Raw genomic sequence first — 27670 nt, forward strand, 5'->3', positions numbered from 1 at the left:
ATTCAACAAGCAGCTAAGAAATGAGGAACCCTTGTCTGAAATTTCAGTGAGGCCAATTTGTGGCATCCTACACTAGACTGTCTGTGCCCCAAGGCAAACGTTTGTCTGTTATGTTCATTAAAGTATCCCCAGAGCCTAGAATAGCGCCTGGCACACGGAACCCAGCCCTGAAAATAGCCTTGGTTTTTTTGTTTTTGTTTTTTTTTTTCCTGATTATAAAATTGATAGATATTCATTATAGAAAAGTCAAGCAATACAGAAAACTGAGTAAGACAGTCATTGTCAGAAACCTCCCCATCCAGATGCCTCTGTCACCAGTTTGGTAAACCCAGCAGCACATTCTTGTAATTCATAGAGCAGTGTTCTAGCGACATTTTGAAAGTCTTTCAACTCTCAGTGACTTATGTATTGTAAGGCTGACTACTTAATAATTCCATTTGTACACATTCTCATTCGACAGGATAAAAAGAAATAAATATACACCTCTGTTCGTTGTTGATAGAAACAATAACGCAATCTGAAGGCCTCTCTCGATCACGGGCTTTCTGAACCACTTGATAAAAGTGCTGGAAAAGCTCTTCTTTCCATGTGTTCCTGCCGCTGGCATCCCCTAAAAAAATATTGACGTATTCATGTTTTCGCAAGGGCAAAGGCAATCACTGAAGGTTCTCAGGGTTTTTTACAAAAGTGGAAGTGAATGGCAACCCCTCTAGAAGGAACAGATGAGGAAAAGGGAAGTAGCTTCTCAGCAAGACTCTTACCTAACTGAGTGGACTGGTATCGCTCATGGTTCTCTTCATTCCTTTTTGAATAATCAGCCACATTCTGCCATAATTCTTTAATGCTATTGGATGCATGAAAATAGAATAGTTTGTGCAAACATAGTTTCCCTCTATAAGTGTGTCCCCAAAAGCCAAAAAAATAAATACCAGGCCACCTAGCACAATCCATATGCACCAAAATAAAGGCTGTGTCTACACAGAGGTAAAAAGTCACTCAATAATCTGTGCTCATTTTAGAATACTGTGAGTTTCTGGGATTTTTCTGCTCCCTCCCATTCACTTCCTCTTGCCTGTTACGATGAAAAGTACTATATGGAGCCACCGATCTTTGTCAAGTCAGACCTATACAGAAAAGAGACAGACTCAGACTTCAAGGTGTTTATTTTAAAGGAGAAGAGACCATTTTACCAGATGTGTGTATCCTTTGAGGTGCTTATCTCTGAAGGTCTTCATTGGATATGGGTAAAAAAATGAGTCAACAAGATCTGCTCACTTTACTCCTAAACAGTCTATGGCTCCTGTGAGCAAGCTATTTTCCCATGCTAAAGGCATGCAAAATAGTGCACAGATGCTGGGTAATCTATTAGCCATCTAAAGTAGTCCCCTTTGCTGTGATTTAACAGAAGAAAGGGGGAATTCGGTGCACTCTACACCCTAAATCAGGCATTTTTACTGCGGCTCTCCAGCATCCAGACACCAATGTGTCTGTCCACAAGGAATGTCCTGCCAGGGAGAGAACCACCTCGGCAGGCAGCAATTAGTTCCTTTCTCACCAGGGGCATCACGCCGCATGGCAAAGCAGCCATGGAACACGCTCAGTCGAACCATGACTATTCAGCAAGCTGCCAGCAAACGTCAATCCCTTTGCTCTGCCCCTGTACGATTTTCATTCGGGTTCTTGTCCACATCCAATTTCCTGACACAGCAGAGACGTAGCTCCAGACTTTTAGAGGCAAAGCTTTTGCTTGAACCCATGCCTCTCCTACTGCTTGAGAATCCTGAGCTAGACAAGAGTGTTTCCTCCCCTCAAGCAGGCTTTATCTTTGTCTACTACCTCTGACAAACACTAACCATTGACTCCAGAGGCCATTTCTTAAGCTGCCTGCTTTCTCCAACCCTTGCTAGGGTGTGTTCTTGCCGGCTTTCCCTCAAACTTCATACACTTTCTTTTAACGAAGTGGTATGTAAACTGCCCACCGCCACGCTAAGTAATTAGACGGGGTTGGGGAGTGCCCCAGAAGCTGGTACGTGGCCATCCAGGAAAGGCAGTATGATGTTGAAATTTGCAACTGCCTAGGTAGGAGTCTCAGTGCTGTCACTTACTAATTGGGTAAGCTTGAACGAGTTACTTAACACCATCATGTCTCAGTTTCCCCACCTGGAAAATGGGGCTATTAGAACCTACCTGGAAGCACTGCTATGAAGATTAAATGAGTTAATGCAGGTAAATCCCTTAGAACAGTGTCTGATGCAGAGCAGGCCCTCAATAGATGTGAGCCACTATCACCCATTTCTGCCTTCAGGTTTCCTTCACACCAGAGCTAAGAAAACCAGTCCTTCCAAAGATCACCTACCAGTGCAAGTATTCTGAGCCTCACTGTCAGGAAATGTTACCTGAGAGAGACTGACCCCCAATTAATAGTCACTCCTGAATTCTACACTTCCAAGTGCTTCCGCAGTCAAGGAAGGCATTTTTCAATTTTGAATTATTAATCTAATCTGACACAAATCTCATCTTTAATGCAGGCAAGAGAGAGGCCCTGTCAAGGTTCATACATATAAAAATCAATTCAAATACAGTTCAAGGAAAACTGCTTTTACCAAAACTAGAGGTAGATCCAAAGCGAAAATCCTGAAGTGCCATGTTGATTTACCTACTTAGTTACTTAGAGAATCCACAGCTGAATATAAAAGACACAGGAAACTAAGTAAGACCACCTTCAAAACTGGTTTACATACTTTGGAATACTACACAGTGGTCAAAAACAACGAGGATGAATAATCCTCCCTCACATACTGTTATGTGAAAGAAACGAATTCCGGAACAATATAGCACTGTGAGCCATTTCAGGTTAAAAATAAGGGGGAAAAAGCCAGGGAGGGTTCTGAAAGGGATTTTCACTTTTTACTATCAAACACTTTTACATCTGTTTATCTATTCCTTGGGGGGGCGGGGGGGGAGATAAGCCATTTTTATGTGACTTTATATTATACGAGAATACTGATTCATCTCATAATAAAGTAAATTTCCATATTCGGAGCACAGTTAGATGGTAGCAGAAAAAAGGTGGGGCGGTGTGGAAGAAGGGAGTGGAGGGCCAGCCAGTCACCCAAATGAGGCTCCCCTGAGTGGCTCGGGTGGCCGAGTCCCATCAGCCTGCAGGTCTATTTTAGTTACTAGAGTCCAAACGACTATGGAGAGGGAGAAGTTAAAGCAGAATGGCTTAATATGATCAAGCTAACCTGAGGGACTTCCCAAAAAGCAAATATTAATAGCATCAATTTTAACAAACACATAAGTCTGCACAGTAAGAACACATCTAAATTACTACTAAAGCTTTTAGCAAATTGAGCCACAACAATAAAACTTTACCTTAGCATGTCTTCACCCTCCTCTAAGTAGCCCTCTTGGGGAGAATAAGAAGTCGGCAGCAAAGGTTTATACGGCTTGCTGCTAAAAAACCAACAAAGACAAAATTACACTTAAGAAGAAATTATTTCCCATAGCCCACACATTAGTTTCCACAGTCCTGGTACACTCAGAGGTGATTAAATCTTCAGTTAAACTGAATTTCAAAAACTCAAACAATGCTTTCCTCAAGACTTTTTTTTTTTTTCCCAGAGCCTCTATTCTAGTTTGTAATGCTTATTTCTATTTTTGTCTAGTTTGTTTGCACAACTGCTTTTCCAGAGTGGACCACTGAAGGCACAGTTCTGTCACAAGAAAAGAAGACCATTATAAATTTACCAGCAGAAAGGGGCTTCAACATAATGAATGTGATTTGCCCCAGTGAACTGAATTAAAACTAAAAGCAAAAAAAACAACAAAAAAAAGTAAGAGTATAATGTTGGTGGTGTTTGGTAATTAAAAAAAAAATCTCTGTGGGTTTTTTTTTTGTTTTTTTTTTTAAGATTCTCTTTGGTAGATGTTCCCACCAACATCACCATAAATTTTCATGAATTATCTGCCACCTTTAATATATCGGGCACTAACTCCACAATGGTGCTTATGAAAGAACATGCTTGAATGATTTGTGTGCATCAATTCTAAGTACTAAAGGTCCTCTATTAAGACCACTGTTATGTTTACATACCAAATGCATTTGACACACGTCGACACTGTCCCCCTCATTTAAAAGTCATGTGGTTAACAAATAACATAAATCTAAATCTAAGACAAAAATAAGGGGCAAAACCTAAGAAGAAAATGCCTGTTCCCAATTGTTAGCTGAAAGAAACAAGGGGCTAAACAAGATTTAACTATTATGAATTTGGACCGAGAGGGTTAAAGAGTTATTAGAAAGCTTTCCTTTTCCAAAAAGGATCAGGAGCACAGATGCTCCACTCGACCCTCTTCTCAATGATCCTAGCCAAGTTTGAAGGCCATGAGAAGGAATAAGCAGATGGTTCAATGTGAGTAAGTCAAAAGGAAGTTGCATTTGCCTTATTCGGCTTCCTAGCAACTAGACTGAATGATGCCAAGAAAGCCAGCCGGCTCTAAGGAGAAACGCTGCAGGACACTTGGAACCCAGCGGTCGGGCAGGGGAGAGAAGCCCCCCAGACACCCTCACCTGGCAAAACAAATCCAGTGCCTACTGACACCCACATTTCCCCCCTCGCTGGGACCATCCCCTCCCCTTGCAGTTCCCACCCCAGCCTATCCCGGCCACACTAATGCCAACCACTTGACTACCAGGACAACCTTTCAAACTCCAGTAACATCAGATGAGCAGTCTGGCCCAGCCATCAAAGAATAACTTCCCACTTCTCCACGGGAGGGAAGGCCCCAAGCACTCAACGCACCTCAGCCAGCTGGACAAAGGATTCCGCAGGCCAAAAGGCCTGCGCTCAAACACCGAAGCCCAAGCACTGAGAGAGGCAGACGCGTACGCTGGCTGGGATCCCAGAGGCCTGAGAAACATCCGTCCCAGAGCCACGGTATGTTCCTTTTCTCCTCCTTAAAAACATCCCCTAAGTAGCGTGGAAGCTGGGGGTTCCCAAATGGACTGCTTAAAGGAATCACACTCAGGCAGGAATTGTCTTTGTGTAAGCACATAAACAGGCATGTGAAATATATTCACAATACAATGGCCAAAGGAAGGCTTGGATGTTATTAAATATGGCAAGGTTACACCAAGTCCTGGCAATGCCACTGTATTTCGCCATCTCCTCAGGGCCTCCCGCTAATTGGTGGCACCCATTAAAACTTCAATTCCTCTCCTACTCAGTGGGTAGAAGGTCAAATAGAAAATGGAACTTCTAATTACACATATATCTTGGGAAATGAATACAGTTTCCAACATGCTCAACGAAGATGCTTTCAAATGCATTATATTTAAGCCTTATAACAACCACACAAGCTGGATAATGTCAACCTCCCCACACTTTTTAGAAACAGATGAGAAAACTGAGAGTCAGGCTACGTGACTTGCCACACACAGCTTAGCAATAAAGTCCAAATTCAAACCCAGGTGTGTCTGACACTAAAACCCAGGCTCCCTCTAATATCCCATAGCCCAGAAACTCTGGGATTAACCCAGGAGGTCTGCAAGTAAAGAAAACAAGACAGAACAAAAACAAACAGCAATAAAAGAAGGACAAATATAAGGGATAAAGATATTAAGTCATTCTATATTTTTATGGAAAGTAAATTCATGTAGGCATAAAAAATTCTCATTCGAGAACATAACAAATATGGCAGAGGGTTCCACAGTGACACGGCTGATTTCTTTCCTTTCCATGTCTCTCCTGGCCATGTCTCAGCAGGCCATCCAGGTCTACCTTTGGATGGACCACCTAAGTAAGAGCAAAGACTGACGTGGAAGAACCAGAGTTCTCATACGCCAACAGTCGGAAAGCAAAATGGTATAATCACTTCAGAAAATCGTCTGGCAGCTTTTTAAAAAGTGAAACACATAATCCAGCCAGTCCATTCCTAGACCCGATAAAAATGAAAGCACATGTCTACACAAAAATTTGTGTATGAATGTTCACAGCATCTTCATTTGTGATAGCCCAAAATGGGAAATGTCCAACAAGAGGATGGGAAAACAAACTGTGTATCCATAGTCTTAGCCTGCCTAGGCCACTGTAGCAAAACACCATCAGCTGGATGGCTAAAACCACAGAAATTTATTCATCAGAGTCCTGGAGGCTGGAAGTCTAGCACCAGAATGTCAGCATGGTCCAGGCCTAGTGAGAGTTCTCTTCCTGGCTTACTGGGGCCACCTCCTTGCTATGTCCTCACATAGCCCTGCCTCAGTGCATACACATGGAGAGAGAGATCACTATTCCTCTTTTTTTTTTTTTTTTATGTTTATTTATTGGGGGGGGGGGGGGGCAGAGAAAGAGGGAAACACAGAATCCGAAGCAGGCTCCAGGCTCCGAGCTGTCAGCACAGAGCCTGATATGGAGCTTGAACTCACAAACCACGGGCTTGAACTCACAGCTGTGAGATCATGACTTGAGCTGAAGTCAGACACCCAACCCACTGAGCCACCCAAGCACCCCCACTATTCCTCTTCCTTTATTAGGCCAACAAACCTACCAGATTAGGACCCCACCCTTTTGACCTCATTTAACCTTAATCAGCTCCTAAAAGCCCTATCTCCAAATACAGTCAAGTTGGGGGTTAGGCTTCAACGTACGATTATAGAGAACACAGTCCATAGCACCATAAAATGGAATACTAATCATCAACAAAGAAATGATATACTGATCTGCCCACAGATATGGATGTATCTCAAAATAATTATTCTGAAAGAAACAAAAAAAAAAAGAAACCAGAAACTTCTCCTCCATAAAAATATACTATATGATTCCATTTAAATAATTCATATAAATTATATAATATATAATTCATATAAATTCCTGAAAAGTACAAATTAATCTGTCGTGATAAAAGTGACAGATCAGTTGTTGCCAAGAGAAGGGGGACTTATAGCTGCAAATAAGGAAACTTTGGGGGATGACAGTTGTGTTCATTATCTTGATTGTAGTTGCTGGTCTGACATCCACATGTCAAAACTCAAGTTGTACATTTAAAACTTTTTTTTAATGTTTATTTTTGAGAAAGAGAGAGAGAGAGAGAGAGAGAGAGAGAGAGAATGCAAGTGGGGTAGGGGCAGAAAGAGAGGGAGACACAGAATCTAAAGCAGGCTCCAGGCTCTGAGCTGTCAACACAGAGCCCGATGCGGGACTCGAACCTGCAAACCATGAGATCATGACCTGAGCTAAAGTCTGGTGCTTAACCATCTGAGCCACCCAGGTGCCCCTCAAGTTGTACATTTTAAATATGTGCAGTGTATTATTATACATCACTATTATGCATCAACAGTCATATATCAATAAAGCTGAAAAAAATCCAAGCCTCTTTTTGGCTTCATTTTTTTCCTTCTTTAACATCACTGTTTTTTTTCTCTCTCTTTTTTTAAGTTTACTTACTTATTTAAATGTTTATTTACTTTTGAAAGAGAGAGAGAGCAGGGGAGGGGAGGGGAAGGGGACAGAGGATGGAAAGCTGGCTCTGTGCTGATGCAAGGATTGAACCACCAGCTGTGAGATCAAGACCTGAGCCTAAGTCGAACGTTTAACTGACTGAGCCACCCAGGTGCCCTTACTTATTTATTTTTAAGTAATCCCTATGCCCAATGGGGGGCTCGAACTCACAACCCCAAGATCAAGAGTCGTACACCATTCCACCTGAGCCAGCCTGGTGCCCCAACATCAGTGTGTTTTCAATGTGTTTCAAGTTTTGGTGCTGGTCAGAAATCATGCAGATTCTGATGTCTTTATATGGAGAGAACTTTACACATCTATGGAAAGAGAATCTGTGGAAACACTTCCTCACTGTTTCAAATTAAATGTACATGTCACTCCCAAAGCCTCCAGGAATGCTGGTACGATTATTTTTAACTTGTTACTATTGTATCTCAATTACTTCAACTTATTAGACAGCTGATCTATTAAGTTCTCAGGGTAGGACCCACTGGGGATAAATTTTAAAATTAAAAAGATTTTTAAGAATCTACTCTTAGAAGTTCCATCATAATTTCAAATTTCACTGAAAACAATTTGAATTTTAACGCTCCTCTGGAGAAATTTCAATCAAGCCTCCAGAAATAGGAAGAGAGTAGTACCATGGCACTGTCAAAGGACCCAAACCAAAAAAAGTCATAGGCTTCTTTTATGATAGTCTCAAAAGCAGAGTGAATACACAGCTAAACACAGCGTTACCTTGTGATTCAGCAATCACACCCAACTGATTTGAAAACGTATGTCCACACAAAAACCTCCACATGAATGTTTATAGCAGCTTTATTCATAACGGCCCAAAACTGGAAGCAACCAAGACGCCCTTCAATAGGTGAAACAGATAAGCAAACTGTGGCACATCCAGACAATGAGTATTATTAAGTGATCAAAAGAAAAGAGCTACCAAGCCACAAAAAGACTTGGATAAATCTTAAATGCATACTGCTAAGTGAAAGAAGCCAGTCTAAACAGGCTACATACTATATGGTTCCAATTATATGACACGCTGGAAAAGGAAAGACCATAGAGATGGGTGAAAGGATCAGTGGTTGCCGGAGGTTTGACAGCATGGAGTTGAATAGGTGAAGCACGGGGTTTTTTTCCAGGCAGTGAAATTATTCTGCATGATACAGTGATGGTGGATACGTGACACTATGCATTTGTCAAAACCCACTGAACTTCACAGCATAAAGACTGAACCTTAATGTATGCAGATTTTAACAAATCATTTAGGAAGTCGAGAGGATCCCAGGATGGAATACAAAATGTGACAAAACAATTACAAATTGTCTATGAATGTATGAAACAACCTCACGGAGTGGAGGGAGGGAAAAGGTACAAGCTCACCTTTGTACAGCTTTGCAGAGAACCCAGTGGGATAGGATTTGGCCCACGGCTGTAGTTTCCAAACCTTGCTCTAAAGCCTAACGAGGCCCTCAAGTGGTAACTTTCAGAAGCCTGTGAAAGGAGGGCCATGTGATGTGGGATCCATGCCACAGGGAAGAAGGCCAGGCCCATGGCTTTGCCCGCATCTGGTCCAGAGTCGATGCCAACGTCCTGACTCGGACTTAAAAGATTCCTAATGCCCAGCCCCCACCCTTCCGACCTAATTCTCTGTTTCCACCTCCACTCCTGGGGGGCTCCCCCCATGGCAACCAGCATGCCTTTTACTTGCTCGTTCCAGGAGGCCCTTGCCCCTTGCAGGTCCCTCTGTCTTACACACCCCCTCACCCCAAATACCCAATGGCTACTCCCTCACTTCCATCCAGGGCTTTGCCCGATTGTCACTGCCTCTGGTGGGGCCCCCCCTCACTTTCCCCACAACCTGTGCTCCCTGCCCCTCTGACCAAGCTTCACTTTTCTCCATGTCACTCACACACACACACACACACACACACACACACACACACACGTTTTAAAAACAAACTTTATTTTTGTTTCTAGGACAGTTGTAGATTTTCAGAAAAATTATAAAGACGGTCCTATGTAAGATAGTTCCCATATAACCTACATTGAGTCTCCCCTATTACTAACATCTTACACTTGAGGTACATCTGTTATAACCAGTGAACCAATACTGATATGCTATTATTGAAAGAAGTCCATACTTTATTCTGATTTCCTCAGTTTTTACTACTGTCTTTTTTTCTGGTCTAGGATCCCATTCAGGATACCACATTCCATTTTGTCTTCAGGTCTCCCTAGGCTCCTCTTGGCTGGGCCAGTTTCTCAGACTTTCCTTGTTTTTGATGACCCAACAGTGTTGAGGAGCACTGGTCACATACTACATATTTTCACTTATTTGTGTCAACTCATCCCAAGCAGGAAGGTAAGCTTCTAGAAGACAGAGATTTTTATCTGTCTGTTTACCATTTCCCCAGCAATCGGAACAGAACTTGCCACACCATGAGTGTTTAATGAATAACTATAGAATGAATTTGCTAAAATGAATGATTTTTTAACTCTAAAACTCCACAGACCTTCAGGTTTCATAGAGCCCAACCCTTCTCATTTAGCACATGAAAACAATGAAGCCTTGAGGGGTTAGGTAACTTTCCAGGTTTTCCATTACAGGAACCAGAACTAGAACGTCCTCTGCGTTCTGTGACCACCATTCCCAGAAGCCAGGATCCATCAACCACTGTCATCCAACACTTCAAGTTGCCCACAAGGAACCTGGGAGCCCATACTCATTCTCAGCAACCTCAACAGCTTTTTCTGAATAACAATGTTTATTTGGGTCAACAACTTGAATATTTTATTGCATCTTTATATACATCCTTTCTATAAACATGAGTGAAAAAAATAAAAGGACAAAATGTTGACACCAGTAATCAAAAGTCATCTAGCAGGTGACAAACAGGAGTGAGATCTTTTAGGTCAAATCAGATACTTTTTAGGCTTTAACTGATCACCTGAAACCAGCCCCAAGTGCTAGAAAACCCTATGAATGGTTGTGTGTAAATGGAGAGACATGAATACCCTGCCACATCAGATAGATGACTCTATTTTTTTTTTTTTTTTTTTTTTTTTGAGAGAGACAGCAATCAGAGTGCAAGAAGGAGAATCTTAAGCAGGCTCTACGCCCAACTCAGAGCCCAACAGGGGGCTCGATCTCCCTACCCTAGGATCATGACCTGACCTGAAATTAAGAGTCAGATGCTCAACAGACTGAGCCACCCAAGCACCCCTAGATGCTTCTGTTTTTAACTCAATCCTTCCTCTTTAGTATCTTTTCAGCTAAAGATATCAGGGATTCCCTACTCATTATACCTGTTTGGCAACCTTTCAAAGGCACCTGTCCCTTGTGCTCAGGGACAACTAAATAAGAATCCAATTTCATTTATTGATAAGTAACTGCTGAGCACCTAAAATCTGCTAAGCATGAACTTCAAAATGTGTCCTTTCTCAATTCACCCAGAGCCCAGTAAATAGCATGCTCTAAATACTTACACACTTTAGAAGGCTTCAATTCCTCAAATAAGAGAGTCCATCAATACTAACCCCACAGGCCTAAGGATAAGTTGACATAAGATTTTAAAATTCTAGCCCTCATGGGGTGCCTGGGTTGCTCAGTCAGTTAGGCATCTGACTCTTGGTTTTGGCTTAGGTCATGGTCTCACGGTTTGTGAAATCGAGCCCGTGTTGGGCTTATAGCCCTCAAAAAAGCACACAACTAAGAAAACAATCAAAGTTACAAAGGCAACCCAGATCTTGAACTCATTTATACCATATACCATCTTTAAGAGGCATTCTTAGTGGGAATTAAGGACATTCCCAAAAAACAAACACAAATGGTAAAAACTGCTATAAACAGGTTTTAAAAAAATTTTTTTTAAGATTTTATTTTTAAGCAATCTCTACACCAAACATGGGGCTCAAACTCACAACCCTGAGATCAGGAGTCACATGCTCCACTGACTGAGCTAGCCGGGTACCCTGAAAGTTTTAATTTTTTAAGGAAAAAAAACGAAGTGATTCAAAACTTTATCAGAAATGAACAATATGGGGGCGCCTGGGTGGCTCAGTCGGTTGAGCATCAGACTTCAGCTCAGGTCATCATCTTACAGTTCATGGGTTCAAGCCCCACATCTGGCTCAGTGCAGACAGCTCAGAATCTGGAACCTGCTTCGGAATCTGTCTCCCTCTCTCTCTGCCCTTCCCCAGCTCACACTCTGTCTTTCTCTCTCTCAAAAATATATAAACATTTAAAAAATTAAAAAAAAAAAAAAAGAAAAGAAATTAACAAAATGGAAAGTACTCAGTGCTTTCAGATTCCTCTTCTGTGGTAAAAAGAGCATGACCTTAAACTTCAAGAACTATCTATTGTACCGTCCCCTGCTCCCCAAAACTCAAACACAATATGACAACAGGATATGTGACCTGAGTCTTCAGTAAGAATGTTACTTCCTCCAAGGTAAAACAATTTCAAAGTGCCACTTTAAACATTCAGTTTACTCTCTGTTGTGGGCTGAATTGTGTCCCCTGGTACCCATGACTATGACTTTATTTGAAAAGAGGGTCTTTGTAGATGTAATCCAGATGAGGTCATGCTGGATTAGGGTAGATCCTAATCCAAACACCAGTCTCATTGGGAAATTTGGGCATAAAAGGAAAATTTGACACAAAGACCCAGGGAGAGAACACCATGTGACTACAGAGGCAGAGACTGGAATGATGCAGCTCCAAGCCAAGAAATGCCCAGCACTGACTACACCAGCCAGAAGCTAGAAGAGAGGCATGGAACAGGTTCTCCCTCAGAGCCTCCAGAAGGAACCAACCCTGCTGACACCTTGATTTCAGACTTCTGGCCTCCAGAACTGTGAGAGTAAATGTCTATCATTTTGAGCTACTTAGTTTGTGGTTCTTTGTTATGGAGGTCCTAGAAAACGAATATATTCTAATTCTTTCAGGGTCCTGTGGGCATTTGCAAAAAGAACCTAAGATCATACTGGAGGAAGTATTGAACCCTGGTTCCAGTACTGGAAGTACTGGAGTGAGTGCCACACTCTTCAAAGCAGTTGCACGGTCATGCTTAACTCGTGGAAACTACTTTCATGAATTAATGTAACTAGAAACGTCATATATACACATAAACATGTGTGCAGGTATGCACATCCTCTACCATATTCAGATTATACTAATGATGGGGGTGCCTGGGTGGCTCAGTCGGTTGAGCGTGCGACTTCGGCCCAGGGCATGATCTCACAGTCTGTGAGTTCAAGCCCCAGCATCAGGCTCTGTGCTGACAGCTCGGAGCCTGGAGCCTGCTTCGGATTCTGTGTCTCCCTCTCTCTCTGACCCTCCCCTGCTCATGCTTTGTCTTTCTCTCTCTCTCTCTCTCTCTCTCTCAATAATAAATGAACGTTAAGAAAAAAAAAAAGCATCCAAGTCTTGATTTTGGCTCAGGTCATGACCTCACAGTTCGTGAGATCAAGCCCCTTGTCAGGGTCCATGCTGCAGCACGGAGCCTGCTTGGGATTCTCTCTGCCTCTCCCTTGCTCATGTGTGCTCACTTGCTCTCTCAAAATTAAATAAATAAACATAAAAAAAAAAAAAGGAGAGAGGTTACACTAATGAAGAAAATGTCATCCCAAGACACTAAAAAATATTTCGGGAATATAAAATAGGGAATTTATCTTCATAAGCAATTTCTGATTTTATAACTTCTGATTTTGTAACTTTTCCAGGACTTCCCCAGGAAAAATCTAATCGCAACAGTTTTCAGATGGTTGGCAGTAAAGCCCAGGTTAGCTAAAAGGCCCCATGAGGTAATCTTGACTTTGGTAAAGGTCGGCATAGGTCTTCAGCTTTGCAGGTTCAGAAGCCAGATAGTCTCCCAAATCACACAGGTGTGATCAGGTCCAGGAAACAAGTTCACAACAATCCAACCCACAGATCCCAATTTCCAAGTCCAAGGACCAATTCATTAATTTTCAACGTATCTTTCAGTGACCGGAACACTTAGACCTCCCTCACTCCTGATAACAAGTAACCAAAAAACTAAAATGGAAATCCAAAGACTGTTTGGCTAACATGTAATAAGGAGTCAGACATCCAATCTAGAACCTAGAACATTTGACTTCTTCCACCATAGAACATTTGACTCCCCCCACCCCCCCCCCGCCACCAATACAACACCTGCACAGAACAGTACAATCTTTATATCCACTATGCCATCTGTACCGGCTACACTCAGTAGAGTAGACAGAGACCTCTGTATTTTATAGGGAAGTAAACTAATGCTAAGGAAGCAAAGAGGGTGGTTTATCCATTCATTCAACACATGCTGACAAAACTCAACGTAACAAGGTCAACAGTAGGCAGCACTTAACTCCAATATCCTGACCCTCAGTCAAATACTCTCTTCACTACATACCAGTCACTTCTGGAATGTACCTCCCCAGCAATGCATTCATATCTGCCAGATCATGTGTCTCTCTTCCTTAGAATATGCTGCATAAACATGGAAAAATTACTTCTAGTGCTTTTACTCTTCTGTATATTCCATGTAAATCCCAATATATTGATATATTACCAATAAACAAAACATATTACATGTTAGATATGTAAGATATCTTACATATCATACAGGTAACATATAAGATAGTTCACATACACACATAGTGTCAAAGATTTCACTTTAAGCTTTTTCTTTTTAAAGTTTATTTTGATAGAGAGAGAGAGAGAGAAAGAGAGAGAACGTACACACATGGGGTAAGGGCAGAGAGAGGGAGAGGAAAAGAAATCCCAAATAGGCTCCACACCATCAGCATGGAGCCCAATGGGGGGGGCTCCAACTCACAAACCGTGAGATTATGACCTGAGCCAAAGTTGGACACTTAACCAACTGAGCCACTCAGACACCCCCACTTTAAGCTTTTTCCAATAAGCCTTTGTAAATAAAATGTACTAGACCCATCCTGTCCTTCTTTAATAACTGAAATAGTTTTTCATCATTTGTCTGTTTCTTGGCTACTCAAGGTCAATTATGACCACCACTACTGTATTTTTCTCAAATGTAAAACTTGCACTTTTTCATATCTGAAATTAGGGAACCTTCTTACAATAATATATACATTTAATGTTGTGCATTTTCCTTTTAAAAGGGACTATAAAGGGGCACCTGGGTGGCTCAGTCGGTTAAACATCCGACTGTAGCTCAGGTCACGATCTTGTGGTACACGGTTTGTGAGTTCGAGCCCAGCATTGGGCTCTGTGCTGACAGCTCAGAGGCTGGAGCCTGCTTGGGATACTGTATCTCCCTCTATCTGCCCCTCTTCCATTTGCATTATGTCCCTTTCTCTCTCTCAAAAATAAACATTAAAAAATTTTTTTAATTAAAAGGGACTCTAAAGATGAATGATTTTTCTTTCCAATTGGAACCATATCTGAGAATAACCAAACTGTTTATAAGGGGGTATTATATAAGTAGTCCACCTAATAAATAATGAGAGAATAATCAAATAATAAATTATCAAACATCCTGCAACAACCAGTAAATGAATGGACACAGATAAAAATCAATGGTTGCTGGGGTGCCTGCATGGCTCGGTCAGTTGAGTGCCTGACTCTTGGTTTCGGCTCGGGTCACAATCTCTCAGTTCATGAGTTCAAGCCCCACGTTGGGCTCTGCACTGACAGTATGGAGCCTGCCTGGGATTCTCTCTCTCCCCCTCTCTCTACCCTTTCCTTGATTGTGCTCTCTTTCTCTCTCAAAATAAATAAAATGAACTTTAAAAGTTAAAAAAAAAATTTTTTTTTAAATCAATGGTTGCTAACAACATATATAGGACAACTAAGCATTAGGTTCTTTTCAATAGAAGTGTATATCACCTATGGAATTATGTTGCCAAAAAAGAACCTGAATCCTGTCACACATCTATATCTGCCTATAATTTATAGGAAATACAAGAGGCAGAAAGACAAGTTAAATGACACCATAAGAGGCAACTGGCATAGCCTGTGGAAAACCCTAGAAAACAAAGCACCTGCTTCTTCAATAACAACAAAATATTAGAAAAAAAAAAAAGATGAGGGAACATATAGATTTAAGAATTAAGAGGCATCAACCACTATAGAACACTCAACCCAACAATAGCAGAATATGCATTTTTCAAGTACACGTTGAATATTCTTAAGGATATACCATGTTAGGTCACAAAACAAGTCTTAATAAATTTAAAAACATGGAGATCAGGGACACCTGGGTGGCTCAGTCGGTTAAGCAACTGACTCCGGCTCAGGTCATGATCTCACCGTTTGTGAGTTCGAGCCCCGCGTGGTGCTCTGTGCTGACAGCTCAGAGTCTGGAGCCTGCTTCGGATTCTGTGTCTCCCTCTCTCTCTGTTCCTCCCCTGCTTGTTCTCTGTCTCTGTCTCTCAAAAATAAATGTTAAGAAAAAAATTAAAGAAAGAAAGAAAGAAAAACTGAAAAATCCATAAAAATGGGGAAATTCCCCCCCCCTTTTAAACACCAAAGGGTCAAAGAAACTACAGTGAAAATCAGAAAATACCTGAGACAAATGAAGATGAAAACTTCTGAAATGCAGTGAAAGTAATGCTAAGAGAAAAAAGGAGAGCTGTAAACATTTAATTTAAAAAGATCTCAAATCAACAACCTAACTTTACCACTTAAGAACTAGAAAAAGAAGGGGCACCTAGGTGGCTCAGTCAGTTAGTATCCCACTCTTGATTTCAGATCAGGTCATGATCTTATGGTTCGTGAGTTTGAGCCCCATATCAGGTTCTGGGCTCCCAGCGTGGAGTCTGCTTGGAATTCTCTCTCTCTCTCTCTCTCTCTCTCTCTCTCTCTCTGTCTCTCTCTCTCTCTGTCTCTCTCTGTCTCTCAAAATAAACATTAAAAAAAAAAGGAACTAGAAAAAAGAACAAATAACCCAAAGCTAGGAGGAAGGAAATAATAAAGATTAGATCAGAGATAAATAAAATAAAGACTAGAAAAACAATTGTGGAAAAAAAAAAATCAATAAAACCAAGAGTTGGTTCTTTGAAAAGATCAACAAAATTAATAAGCCTTTAGCTAAAAGACAAAAAAGAAAGAACATAAATAACTAAAATCAGATATAAAAGAGAGGACACTACTACCAGTTTTACATTTAAAAAAAAAAAAAAAAAAAAGGATTATAAGAGAGCACTATGAGCAATTATATACCACAAATGGATAACCTAGAAAAATTGGACAAATTCCTAGAAACGCACAACCTACCAAGACTGAATCATGAACAAATAAAAAATCTGAAAAGACATGTAATGAGTAAGAAGATTGAATCATTAATTTAAAACCTCCACAAAAGACTATACTTTCAGGGATCACTCCTAGAATTTGTTACTACAGAAGTTTCTCTGAATGTGTAGAGTACCCAAAACCATGAGAAGGAGGTATAGCATTCTCTCCTGAGGATGAAGGTGGCTCTGGGTGTTGCTTCTGCAGCTGTCTTTTGCTGTTGATGATCATTCTTCTCTTCCTTTGGGAGAGCAAGAGGGAGAAAACAAAAACAAACAAACAAAAAACTCCCATAAAGAAGAGCCCAAAACCAGAGGGCTTCACCAGTGAATTCCACCAAAGCTTTAAAGAATTAACACAGATCTTTCTCAAACTCTTCCAAAAAATTGAAGAGCAGGGAACAATTTCTCACTCATTCTATAAAGCCAGCATTACCCTGATACCAAAACCAGATAAAGACACTACAACTGTAAATCAATGTCCTTTATAAACACTGATGGAAAAATCTTCAAAAAAATATTAACAAGCAGGATTAAAATGATTATATACAGAACATTAAAATGATTATACACTGGGGCACCTGGGTGGCTCAGTCGGTTAAGTGTCCGACTTCAGCTCAAGTCATGATCTCACAGCTCATGAGTTCGAGCCCCGTGTCGGGCTCTGTGCTGACAGCTCAGAGCCTGGAGCCTGCTTCAGATTCTGTGTCTCTCTCTCTCTGCCCCTCCCCTGCTCACATTCTGTCTGTCTGTCTGTCTGTCTCTCTCTCTCTCTCAAAAATAAACATTAAAAAAATTTTTTTTAATAAATAAAATGATTATACACCATAACCTCAATGCAAGGATGGTTCAACATATGAAAATCTATCAGTGTGATACTCTGCACTAACAGGATGAAGGAAAAATTCACATGATCGTCTCAACTGATGAAGAAAGCATTTTGACAAAATTCAACACTCTTTCATAATTAAAAACAAAGAAACCACTCTACAAACTAGGAATACAAGAAAACAACCTCAACATAATAAAGGCTATATAGAAAGAGACCAAAGCTAATATGTTTAATGGTAAGATTGCAGGCTTTCCCTCTAAGGTCAGGAACAAGACAAAGAGGTCCACTCTCACCATCTCTTCCCAGTATAAGACTGCAAGTCCTAGTCACAACAATTAAGCAAGAGAAAGAAATAAAAGGCACCCAAATAGGAAAAGAAGAAGTAAAATTATTTCCGTTAATGGAATGATGTTATATATGTAGGGAAAACCCTATAGAGATTGCACCAAAAATAACTTAAAAAACCTGTTAGAAGGGGTGCCTAGGTGGTTCAGTCAGTTGAGCGTCTGACTCTTGATTTCAACTTAGGTAATGATCTCTCCTGTGAGAACTAATAAATTAAGCTAAATTCCAAGACACAAAATCAGCTTGCAAAAACTAGTTGCAATTCTATATACTAACATTAACAATATGAGAGGAAATTAAGAGAACAATTCCATTTACAATATCAACAAAAAGAATAGGCTACTTAGGAATAAACTTCAACAAGGAGGTAAAAGACTTGTACACTGAAAACTATGAAGTATTTTTGAAAGAAATTAAAGAAGACACCAATAGGAAAGATATCCCATGTTAATTTATTGGAATATTTAGTATTATTAAGATGTCAATACTACCTGAAGCAATCTACAGATTCAAAGCAATTCCTACCAAAATCCCAATGACTTTTTATAGATGAAAATTCCATCCTAAAATTCATATGGAATTCCAGGGGACCCAAAACAACCAAAATAATCTTGAACCAACTTGGAAGTTTCACACTTCCTGATTTCAAAACTTATTACAAAGCACTATAATAAAAACAATGTGATACTGGGGCGCCTGGGTGGCTTGGTCGGTTAAGCGTCCGACTTCGGCTCAGGTCACGATCTCGCGGTCCTTGAGTTCAAGCCCCGCGTCGGGCTCTGTGCCGACAGCTCAGAGCCTGGAGCCTGTTTCAGATTCTGTGTCTCCCTGTCTCTCTCTGTCTCAAAAATAAATAAACGTTAAAAAAAAAATTAAAAAAAAAAAACAACAATGTGATACTGGCATAGAAATAGACATGTAGACCAAAAGAACAGAACAGAAAGCCTAGTAATATACCCTCACATGTAAGGCTTAGATAATTTTTAGAAAGTGCTAAGACCATTCAATGGGAAAAGGACAGTCTTTTCAACAAATTGTGCTGGGAAAACTAGCATCCATATACAAGAGAATGAAGTTGGACCCTTTGATCTTACACCATATACAAAAATTAACTCAAAGTGCATCAAAGATTTATTCATTTTTTAAAAATTTGTTTTAAGTTTATTTACTTATTTTTGAGAGAGAGACAGAGAGAGCGAGAAGGGGAAGGCAAAAAGAGAGGGAGAGAAAGAATCCCAAGCAGGCTCCACACTATCAGCATGGAGCCCAATGTGGGACTCAAACTCAGGAACCGTGAGATCATAACCTGAGCTGAAACCAAGAGTCAGAGGCTTAACCGACTGAGCCACCCAGATGCCCCAAAGTGGATCAAAGATTTAAATATAAGACCTGAAGCTATAAAACTCTCAGAGGGAAAGCTTTATGTCACTGGATTTGGCAATGATTTCTTGGATGTGATACTAAAAGCAAGGATGACAAAAGAAAAAAATAGATAAATTAGATTATACCAAAATAAAAAAAACTTGTGCAAATAAAAAAAACTTGTGCAAACAGGGTGAAAAGGCAACACACAAAATGGAGGAAAATATCTACAAATCATATATCCAATAAGGGATTTATATGCTGAATATATAAAGAAATCCTACAACCCAACAACAAAAAACAAATAACCCAATCCAAAAATGGGCAAAGGACCTGAATAGACATTTCTCCAACAATATATACAAATAGGCAATCAGCACCTGAAAAGACACTCAATTTCACTAATCATCAAAGAAATGCAAATCAAAACCACAATCAGGTGCGCCTGTCTGGATAGTTCAGTAGAACATGTGAATCTTTATCTCCGGGTTGTGAGTTCAAGCCCCACATTGGGCCTAGAGCTTACACACACACACACACACACACACACACACACACACACACACACACGATATCACTTCATATCCTTTAAGATGGCTACTATCAAAAAAACAGAAACAAGTATTAGCGAGGTTGTGGAGCAGTTGGAACCTTTGTGTACTGTTGGCGGGATTATGAAATGGTGCAAGAGCTAATAGGAAAATAGTCTGGCAGCTCTTCAAAAAATTAAAATTAGAACTACCATATGATCCAGAAATCCCACTTCTGAGTATATATCCAAAAGAACTGCAGTATCTCTCTAAGAGATATTTGCACATTCATGTGCATTGCAGCATTATTCATAATTAGCAAGAAGTGGAAGCAATCCAAATGTCCATCAGTGGAAGAATGGAGAACTTAACATACCATATTTGTTAGTTCTCCAGAAAAACACAACCAATAGGATGTATACCTAGAGATTTATCATAAAGAATTAGTTCATTTGACTACAGCGGCTGGCACATCTAAAATCTGCAGGACAGACTGGCAGGGTAGAGACCCAAGAGGGCCAGTGTTCCAGTTTGAGTCTGAAGGCAGTGTGCTGAAGAACCAGCAAGAGGTGATGTGGTAAATGAAGTCCAAAGGCAGTCTTTTGGAGAATTCTCAATTGCTAAAGAAGGTGGATCTTCTTTATTCTATCAGGCCTTTAACTTATTGGATGAGGCCATTCACATTTTGGAGGGCTCCTTATTCAGAGCCCACCAATTTAAATGTTAATCTCATCCAATATCACACTCACAGAAGTATCCAGAATAATGTTTGACCAAATATCTGGGCACCCCATGATCCAGCCAAGTTAATATACAAAATTAACCCTCACACATACAGTGGAATATCACGCTGCTTTAAAAGGAAGGAAATCCTGTCATATGCTACAACATGGATGAATCTTGAGGACCTTATACTAAGTGAAATAAGTCGGTCCCAAAAGTACAAATATTGTATGATTTCACTTATATGAGGTAACTAAATGTAGAGTAAATGTCTGACATTAAACTTCTGATTGCCAAGGTACCCATTTTAAAAGATAGCCATCTTGAATAAACACATTGCCAGGTATATGACACAGCCACTAGGTAAAACAATCAGATTAGGAACCAGGTCACCCACACCCATTTAGTTCCCCTTACAGAAAGTCCTGGGTGACTTAGATAACTGACCGCTTGAGTGACCCTGCTTCCACTTTCCCATGCCCTAATTTCTGCTCTTGTGTTTCAAATTAGCCAATAATGAGTGACCCCACAAATCGCCAGACATTCCACCCTTGGACTTTAATAAAATCATAGCCCCAGCTCCCCTCTCTATCCCTCTCTCTAATTGCAACCTCACTTGTACCATGTACCCTCCAAGACTTGTGAGTAATAAATTCTGTTCCTCAAATTCCCTAATTATTTTTGAAGTGCATCCTGCAGTCATAAGAACCATAAGGATTAGTCCAGTCACATCACTGGCCCCTGTGGGGGAAATATCAGTGGGGCTCACTGCGGTTAAGACAGGCCCAGGCAACTGCCTCAGGCATTCCTAGCTGAGAGCATCACCATCAATAGGTTGGGTAGGACTCAACACCAGAGTAGTCAAATTTCTGGAAATAGCAAGAATGATGGTTATTTAAGGCTGGGGTAGAGGCGCCTGGGTGGCTCAGTTGATTGAGTGTCTGAATCTTGATTTTGGCTCAGGTCATGATCTCACAGTGGTAGGATTGAGCCCCAACACAAGCTCCTTACTGGGCCTGGAGCCTGTTTGGGATTCTCTCTCTCCCTATCTCTCTGCCCTTCCCCTGTTTGCATGCATGCTCTCGCTCTCTCTCTCTCTAAAATACATGCATACATACATACATTTTTTAAAAATAAAAAAAATAAAAGGTACTGTTTAAATTCTGTAGGATGAAGAAGTTCTGGCAATGCACATATACTTAGCACTATTGAATTTTATACTTAAAAATGGCTGAGATGGTATAAATTTTTTAAAAAGGACATTCTGATCAGGCTAGGGGGAGGGGAAGTGGGGAGTAAGTGTTTCACAGGGACAGAGATTCAGTCTGGGACAATGAAAAAGTTCTGGAGATGAATGCTAATGATGGTTGCACAACTATGTGAACATAGTACTACTAAACTATAATCTAAAAAATGGTTAAAATGGTAATTTTTATGATATATATATATACGTGGAATATATATATATATATAATATAACTTATAAGTAACGTATAAAAATAACAGTGCAGGGGGAAAAAAAGTACAAAGATTTGATGGTATCTGTTTTGGTGATTACAGAGATAAAATGTTGAGTATACAATGAAGTTTGCAAACTACCCTCAAATATTTAAAAATTGAGAGGTTGGGGGTGCTTGGGTGGCTCAGTAGGTTGAGCATCCAACTTCAGCCAGGTCACGATCTCGTGGTTCGTGGGTTGAGCCCCGCATCGGGCTCTGTGCTGACAGCTCAGAGCCTGGAGCCTGCTTTAGATTCTGTGTCTCCCTCTCTCTCTGCCCCTGCCTCACTCACTCTCTCTCTCTCTCTCTCTCAAAAAAATGAATAAACGTTAAAAAAAAATTTTTTTAAATCAAGAGGTTAGCTTGTTTACAGATTTTTCTAACATTATAACAAAAAGCCTAAAGAACATATAGTGAGTGGCAAATGCTCAGGGTTGGGGCACCAACCCCATAGAAAACCATACAAAATTTGCACTTCTTTGTGTTTTGCATTTCAGTGTTGTCTGAATATTTAGAAACAAATTTACTGTACTTCCAAGGAGTCTATATTCCAAAATTAAAAGCTGGAAAAAAAAATTACTACTAGAAGTAGTAATTACTACTAGATTACTACTAAATTACTAGAAGTAAATTGCTACTAGAAGATTTAAAAGAACGTCATTTTTTAAATTATATAAACTAAAATTAAAGTTGGGGCGCCTGGGTGGCTCAGTCGGTTAAGCGGCCGACTTCGGCTCAGATCATGATCTCGCAGTCCGTGAGTTCGAGCCCCACATTGGGCTCTGTGCTGACAGCTCAGAGCCTGGAGCCTGTTTCAGATTCTGTGTCTCCCTCTCTCTGACCCTCCCCTGTTCATGCTCTGTCTCTCCCTGTCTCAAAAATAAATAAAAAACGTTAAAAAAAAAATTTAAAGTAAAATCAACAACAATCACCAAAATTAAACCTTCATATCTGGATTATGTCTTCCTATAATTTTGCTATTTTACTCTGAGAACATCTAAAGACCAATACACATATTTTAAGAATATTTCACTTTACCTTTTAGCTACTGAAGATGTTCCATATTGTCTTCTGCGACGCCTGGCCACTGAAGACATCTTAAGTCCTAGAAAGATAAATTGTTTTAGGAATAAATTAGAAAACCATTCGCACAGTATCACTAGCACTGTGAAACTTATACAAGCAGCAATGCTTGCCTCTAACCCCCACCCTGCAATCCCATCACACCAATTTTCAAGCAAACACAACAATGAAGACCAGCTAATCACAACCCTGAGATGCCCTCCCAACTCTATTTCTCTGCTAAAGAAAATGTCTAAGTCAACGCAAAATCTAGAGATGATGCAGGAAGCACTGGCAGAAAGCCTCATGGGTTGGAAAAAAGGGAAACAGGTAAGTGATGAGGGAAACAAAGGCAAGAGAAATGTAGCTTAAATTAAATCTCCTTATAGCTTGCAGCCCACTGACACCTGAAACACACAGAGCATGACCTTGCTGCCAAGCAACTCATGGCTGCCTTACTTCCTTGATGTTTTTGTTTTATTAAAGACTAAAAGTAACCTTATCTTAACAGTAGCTTAACCTTATCTTAAGAGCGCCCCTAAAGGTCTTGAAAGGCTTATTTTCAAATTCCTTAGAGACTTACATTCTCCCTAACCCTCACTAACTTAGAAGTATATACCCAGTCACTCTTCACAACGCCAGTGCAGCTCTTTCTGCCCACGGGTCCTGTCCCCGTACTTTAATAAAATCACCTTTTTGCACCAAAGATGTCTCAAGAATTCTTTGTTCTTGGGCCATTTGCTCAAGAACCCCATTGGTAAGTATGAACTAAAATTCACGGTGGCAATGTGTAATGAAACAAACAAACACATATGAATTTTATTTCACTGATTTCAGTTCCACTTTGGTGTCCCCTCTTCCTTTAGAACCACGTGCTGCTTGGTAAGGAGACATGGCAAAGCCAAAACACACTGTCCAAGGCCAAATCTGGGGCCAGCAAGGATGGCTTCCTTTTCCTTAACAAATTGATTTGTGCATTTGTCTACCTCCAAAAAGATGCTGAGATGTCTATGACTAAAAGGGAGAACCAGTAAAGCATTAAAATAAAGAGGAAGGAGCGGCACCAAAATAAGGAATTTTTCCATTATTTTAAGTGATATAATTCATACACGATAAAATCCCCCCCTTTTTTTTGAGAGACAGAAAGAGTCTGCATGCACTTGTGCGAGCAAGGGAGGTGCAAAGGGAGTGGGAGAGAGGGAGAGAGAGAGAGAGAGAGAGAGAGAGAGAGAGAGAGAATATCTAATAAGTCAGGTCCACACTGAGTGCAGAGCCCCACACAGGGCTCCATCTCACGTTCATGAGATCATGACCTGAGCCAAAAGTATGAGTTGGATGCTTAACACACTGAGCCACCTAGGCACCACTAAAATTCACCCTTGTAAAGGTAAATTTTAGGGGTGCCTAGGTGGCTCAGTCAGCTAAATATCTGACTTCCACTCAGGTCATGATCTCGCAGTTTGTGGGTTCGAGCCCCTTGTTGGGATCTGTGCTGATAGCTCAGAACCTGGAGCCTGCTTCAGATTCTATGTCTCCCTCTCTCTCTGCCCCTCCCCCATTCACACTGGCTCTATCTCTCTCTCCCTCTCAAAAATAACATTAAAGAACATTTTTTTTAATTTTTAAATAAAGGTAAATTGTACATTATGTGTTTTTTTTAGTACATTCACAAAGTAATTCCAGAACATTTTCATCACTGGCCCCCTCCCCCAAATTCCAATAGTCACTCTCTGTGCTCCCCTCCTCCCCACCTCTGACAATCACTAATGTACTTTCAGTCTCTTTGGAATTGTATATCAGACATTTTATATAAATGGAATGTCCTCTTTTGTGTCTGGCTTCTTTCATTTAGCATACTTTGGAATGTTGTGGGATGCTTCAGTATTTGTTCCTTTTTACGGGTGAATAATATTCCAGTGTGTGGATATACCAGATGTCCATTCATTCACCACCTGATGGTCATTTGAGTTGTTTCCACTTTTTGGCTATTATGAACAATGCTGCTAGGAACATTTGTGTAACAGTTTTCGGTGAACATGTACTCAGTTCCCTTGGGTATACACTTAGGAGTGGAATTGCTGAATGATATGGTAATTACGTTTAACTTTTTAAGGAACTGCCAGACTGCTTGCCACATATGCTATACCATTTTAAATTTTCAGCAGCAATACATGAGGGTTTCAATTTCTCTCCAACGTTGCCAACACTTCATATGAATCTTAAGTAGCAGTCTTCAAATTGGGTACATGGACCTGGGGATAGGAAGACCTTCCGTGGGGATCATGACTTTGAGCATGATGGATACTCTGAAGACAATTTCAGGCCCTCTGCTTCCGTCAGAGCTCTTTCCCACATATACTTGATCTAGCAGGCTGAGAAAATGCCTATGACTTCCTTCCCCCCTCTTGCTCAATCACCCTATGCACTGCACAAAAGAAGGACCAATTACTCACCACCCAGAATCTCCTTTGATCCAGTGCATCACCCCAGTGTGAAAACTTCAGAATGAGATTAAGGTAAATGGAGAAGTCAGAACAATGCAAAGAATTTCAACAAGAGACACTAAAGGAAACAGAGCCTTATTTCATCCAGTTCCCAGCATAGTTCTAAGTATTGTCCATCCTAGAAGAGTGGAATGTTCAACACAGGGATGGACCCTAAAATGTTTGATTACACCATAGCCAGTAATCAACTAAAAATGGATCACAGACCTAAATGAAAGAGCCAAAAGTATAAAACTCTTGGAAGAAAACATAGGAGTAAATATTCACAACCTTGGGTTAGAGAAAGATTTCTTAGATATGGCACTAAAAGCACAAGCATAAAAAAGTTAGGAGTGCCTGGCTGGCTCAGTCAGTAGAGCATGTGACTCTTGATCTCAGGGTTGTGAGTTCAAGCCTCACACTGGATGTGGAGTCTACCTAAAAAAAAAAGAAAAAAAAATTGATAAGCTGGATTTTATAAAAATTGTAAAATTTGTGAAAAGACACCATTAAAAACATATTTACAAATCTCATATCCGATAAGGGTGTCTGGGTGGCTCAGCTGGTTAATCCTCTGACTTCGGCTCAGGTCATGATCTCAACGTTTATGAGCTCAAGCCCCGCGTTGGGCTATCTGCTGTCAGCACAGAGCCCGTCTTAGATCCTCTGTCTCCCTTTCTCTCTTCCCCTCCCCTGTTCTCTCTCTCTCTCTCTCTCTCTCAAAAAGAAAAAAACATTTAAAAAAGTGTTTTAAAGAAACTCTTGCATCTAATAAAGAGCTCACATTTAGTACATACAAGGAGCTCTTACAATTCAATAATAAAAAGAAAAATAACCCAATTTTAAAATGGGCAAAGGGTGCTCGCTTCGGCAGCACATATACTAAAATTGGAACGATACAGAGAAGATGAGCATGGCCTCTGCGCAAGGATGACACGCAAATTCGTGAAGCGTTCCTTATTTTTATGAGCACTGGGTGTTGTATGGAAACCAATTTGACAATAAATTTCATATATTAAAAAAAAGAAAGAAACTAACTACATAAATAAATAAAATGGGCAAAGGATTTGAGTAGACATTTCTTCAAAGAAGATGTACGCACAGCACAAACCACATGAAAAAGTCTTCAACATCATCAGTCATAAGGAAAGTGCAAATCAAAACCACAATGATATCATACCCATAAGGGCCTCTATCAAAAAACAAAACAAAACAAAACAAAACAGGTGTGCCTGGGTGGCTCAGTCGGTTAGGCATCCGACTTCAGCTCAGGTCATGATCTCACGGTTTTTGAGTTGGAGCCCCGCATCAGGCTCTGTGCTGACAGCTCGGAGCCTGGAGCCTGCTTCAGATTCTGTGTCTCCATCTCTCTCTGCCCCTCACTCACTTGTGCTCTATCAAAAATAAATAAAATGTAAAAATTAAAATAAATAATAATAATAAATGTTGGTGAAGGTGTGGAGAAATTGGAACCCTTGTGTACTGTTGGTGGGCATGTAAAATGGTGCAGCCCCTATACAAAACAAAATGGCAGTTCCTCAAAAAATTAAAAATAGAATTACCAGGTCATTCAGTAATTCCACTTCTGGGTATACACCAAAATTAATTGAAAGCAAGGTCTCAAGAGACATTTGTATACCCATGTTCATGGCAGCACAGTTCACACACAAGAGCTAAACCCAAGGGTCCATCATGGAAGAACGAATAAACAAAATGTGGTATGTCCATACAGCGGAATATTAACCAGCCTTAAAAAGGATGGAGATTCTGACGTGCTACAACAGGGATGAATCTTGAGGACATTATGCTAGATGAAATAAGCCAGACACAAAAGAGCAAGTACTATATGATTCCACTTACATGGGGTGTCTAGAATAGTCAAATATATAGAAAAGGAAAGGACAACGGTGCTTGCCGGAGGTTAGGAAGAGGGAGAATAGACAGTTGTTGTTTAATGGGCAAGGAGTATTGGTTTAGCAAGATAAAAAAGTTCTGGAGACTGGTTGCACAAGAAGGTGAATATACATAATACCACTGAACTGTACACTCAAAAATGG

General features: G+C 40.4%; 1 protein-coding gene and 2 non-coding genes across 3 annotated transcripts in view; 2 read left to right on the forward strand and 1 right to left on the reverse strand.

Moving 5' to 3' along the window:
- LOC132690407 (uncharacterized) overlaps positions 1–27670 on the reverse strand; it is a 45866-nt gene that overhangs the window by 14329 nt on the left and 3867 nt on the right. Inside the window, exons 2-5 of the mRNA XM_060650811.3 lie at positions 23107–23173; positions 3376–3456; positions 762–844; positions 484–610 (exon numbers count right to left, since the gene is read on the reverse strand). Coding sequence (XP_060506794.2) covers positions 484–610; positions 762–844; positions 3376–3456; positions 23107–23165 — 350 coding nt within the window. The 5' untranslated portion in view covers positions 23166–23173. The remainder of the gene's footprint in view (positions 1–483; positions 611–761; positions 845–3375; positions 3457–23106; positions 23174–27670) is intronic.
- On the forward strand, positions 16846–17054 carry LOC132691392 (small nucleolar RNA U3). Its single transcript, XR_009615741.1, has one exon. It is a non-coding gene; the product is annotated as a small nucleolar RNA U3 (small nucleolar RNA).
- Positions 26472–26578, forward strand: LOC132691397 (U6 spliceosomal RNA). The gene has a single exon (XR_009615745.1). It is a non-coding gene; the product is annotated as a U6 spliceosomal RNA (small nuclear RNA).

Source organism: Panthera onca, chromosome E2 (genome assembly GCF_046562875.1).
Source record: "Panthera onca isolate mPanOnc1 chromosome E2, mPanOnc1 haplotype 2, whole genome shotgun sequence".
In the NCBI taxonomy this organism is placed as follows: Eukaryota; Metazoa; Chordata; class Mammalia; order Carnivora; family Felidae; genus Panthera; species Panthera onca.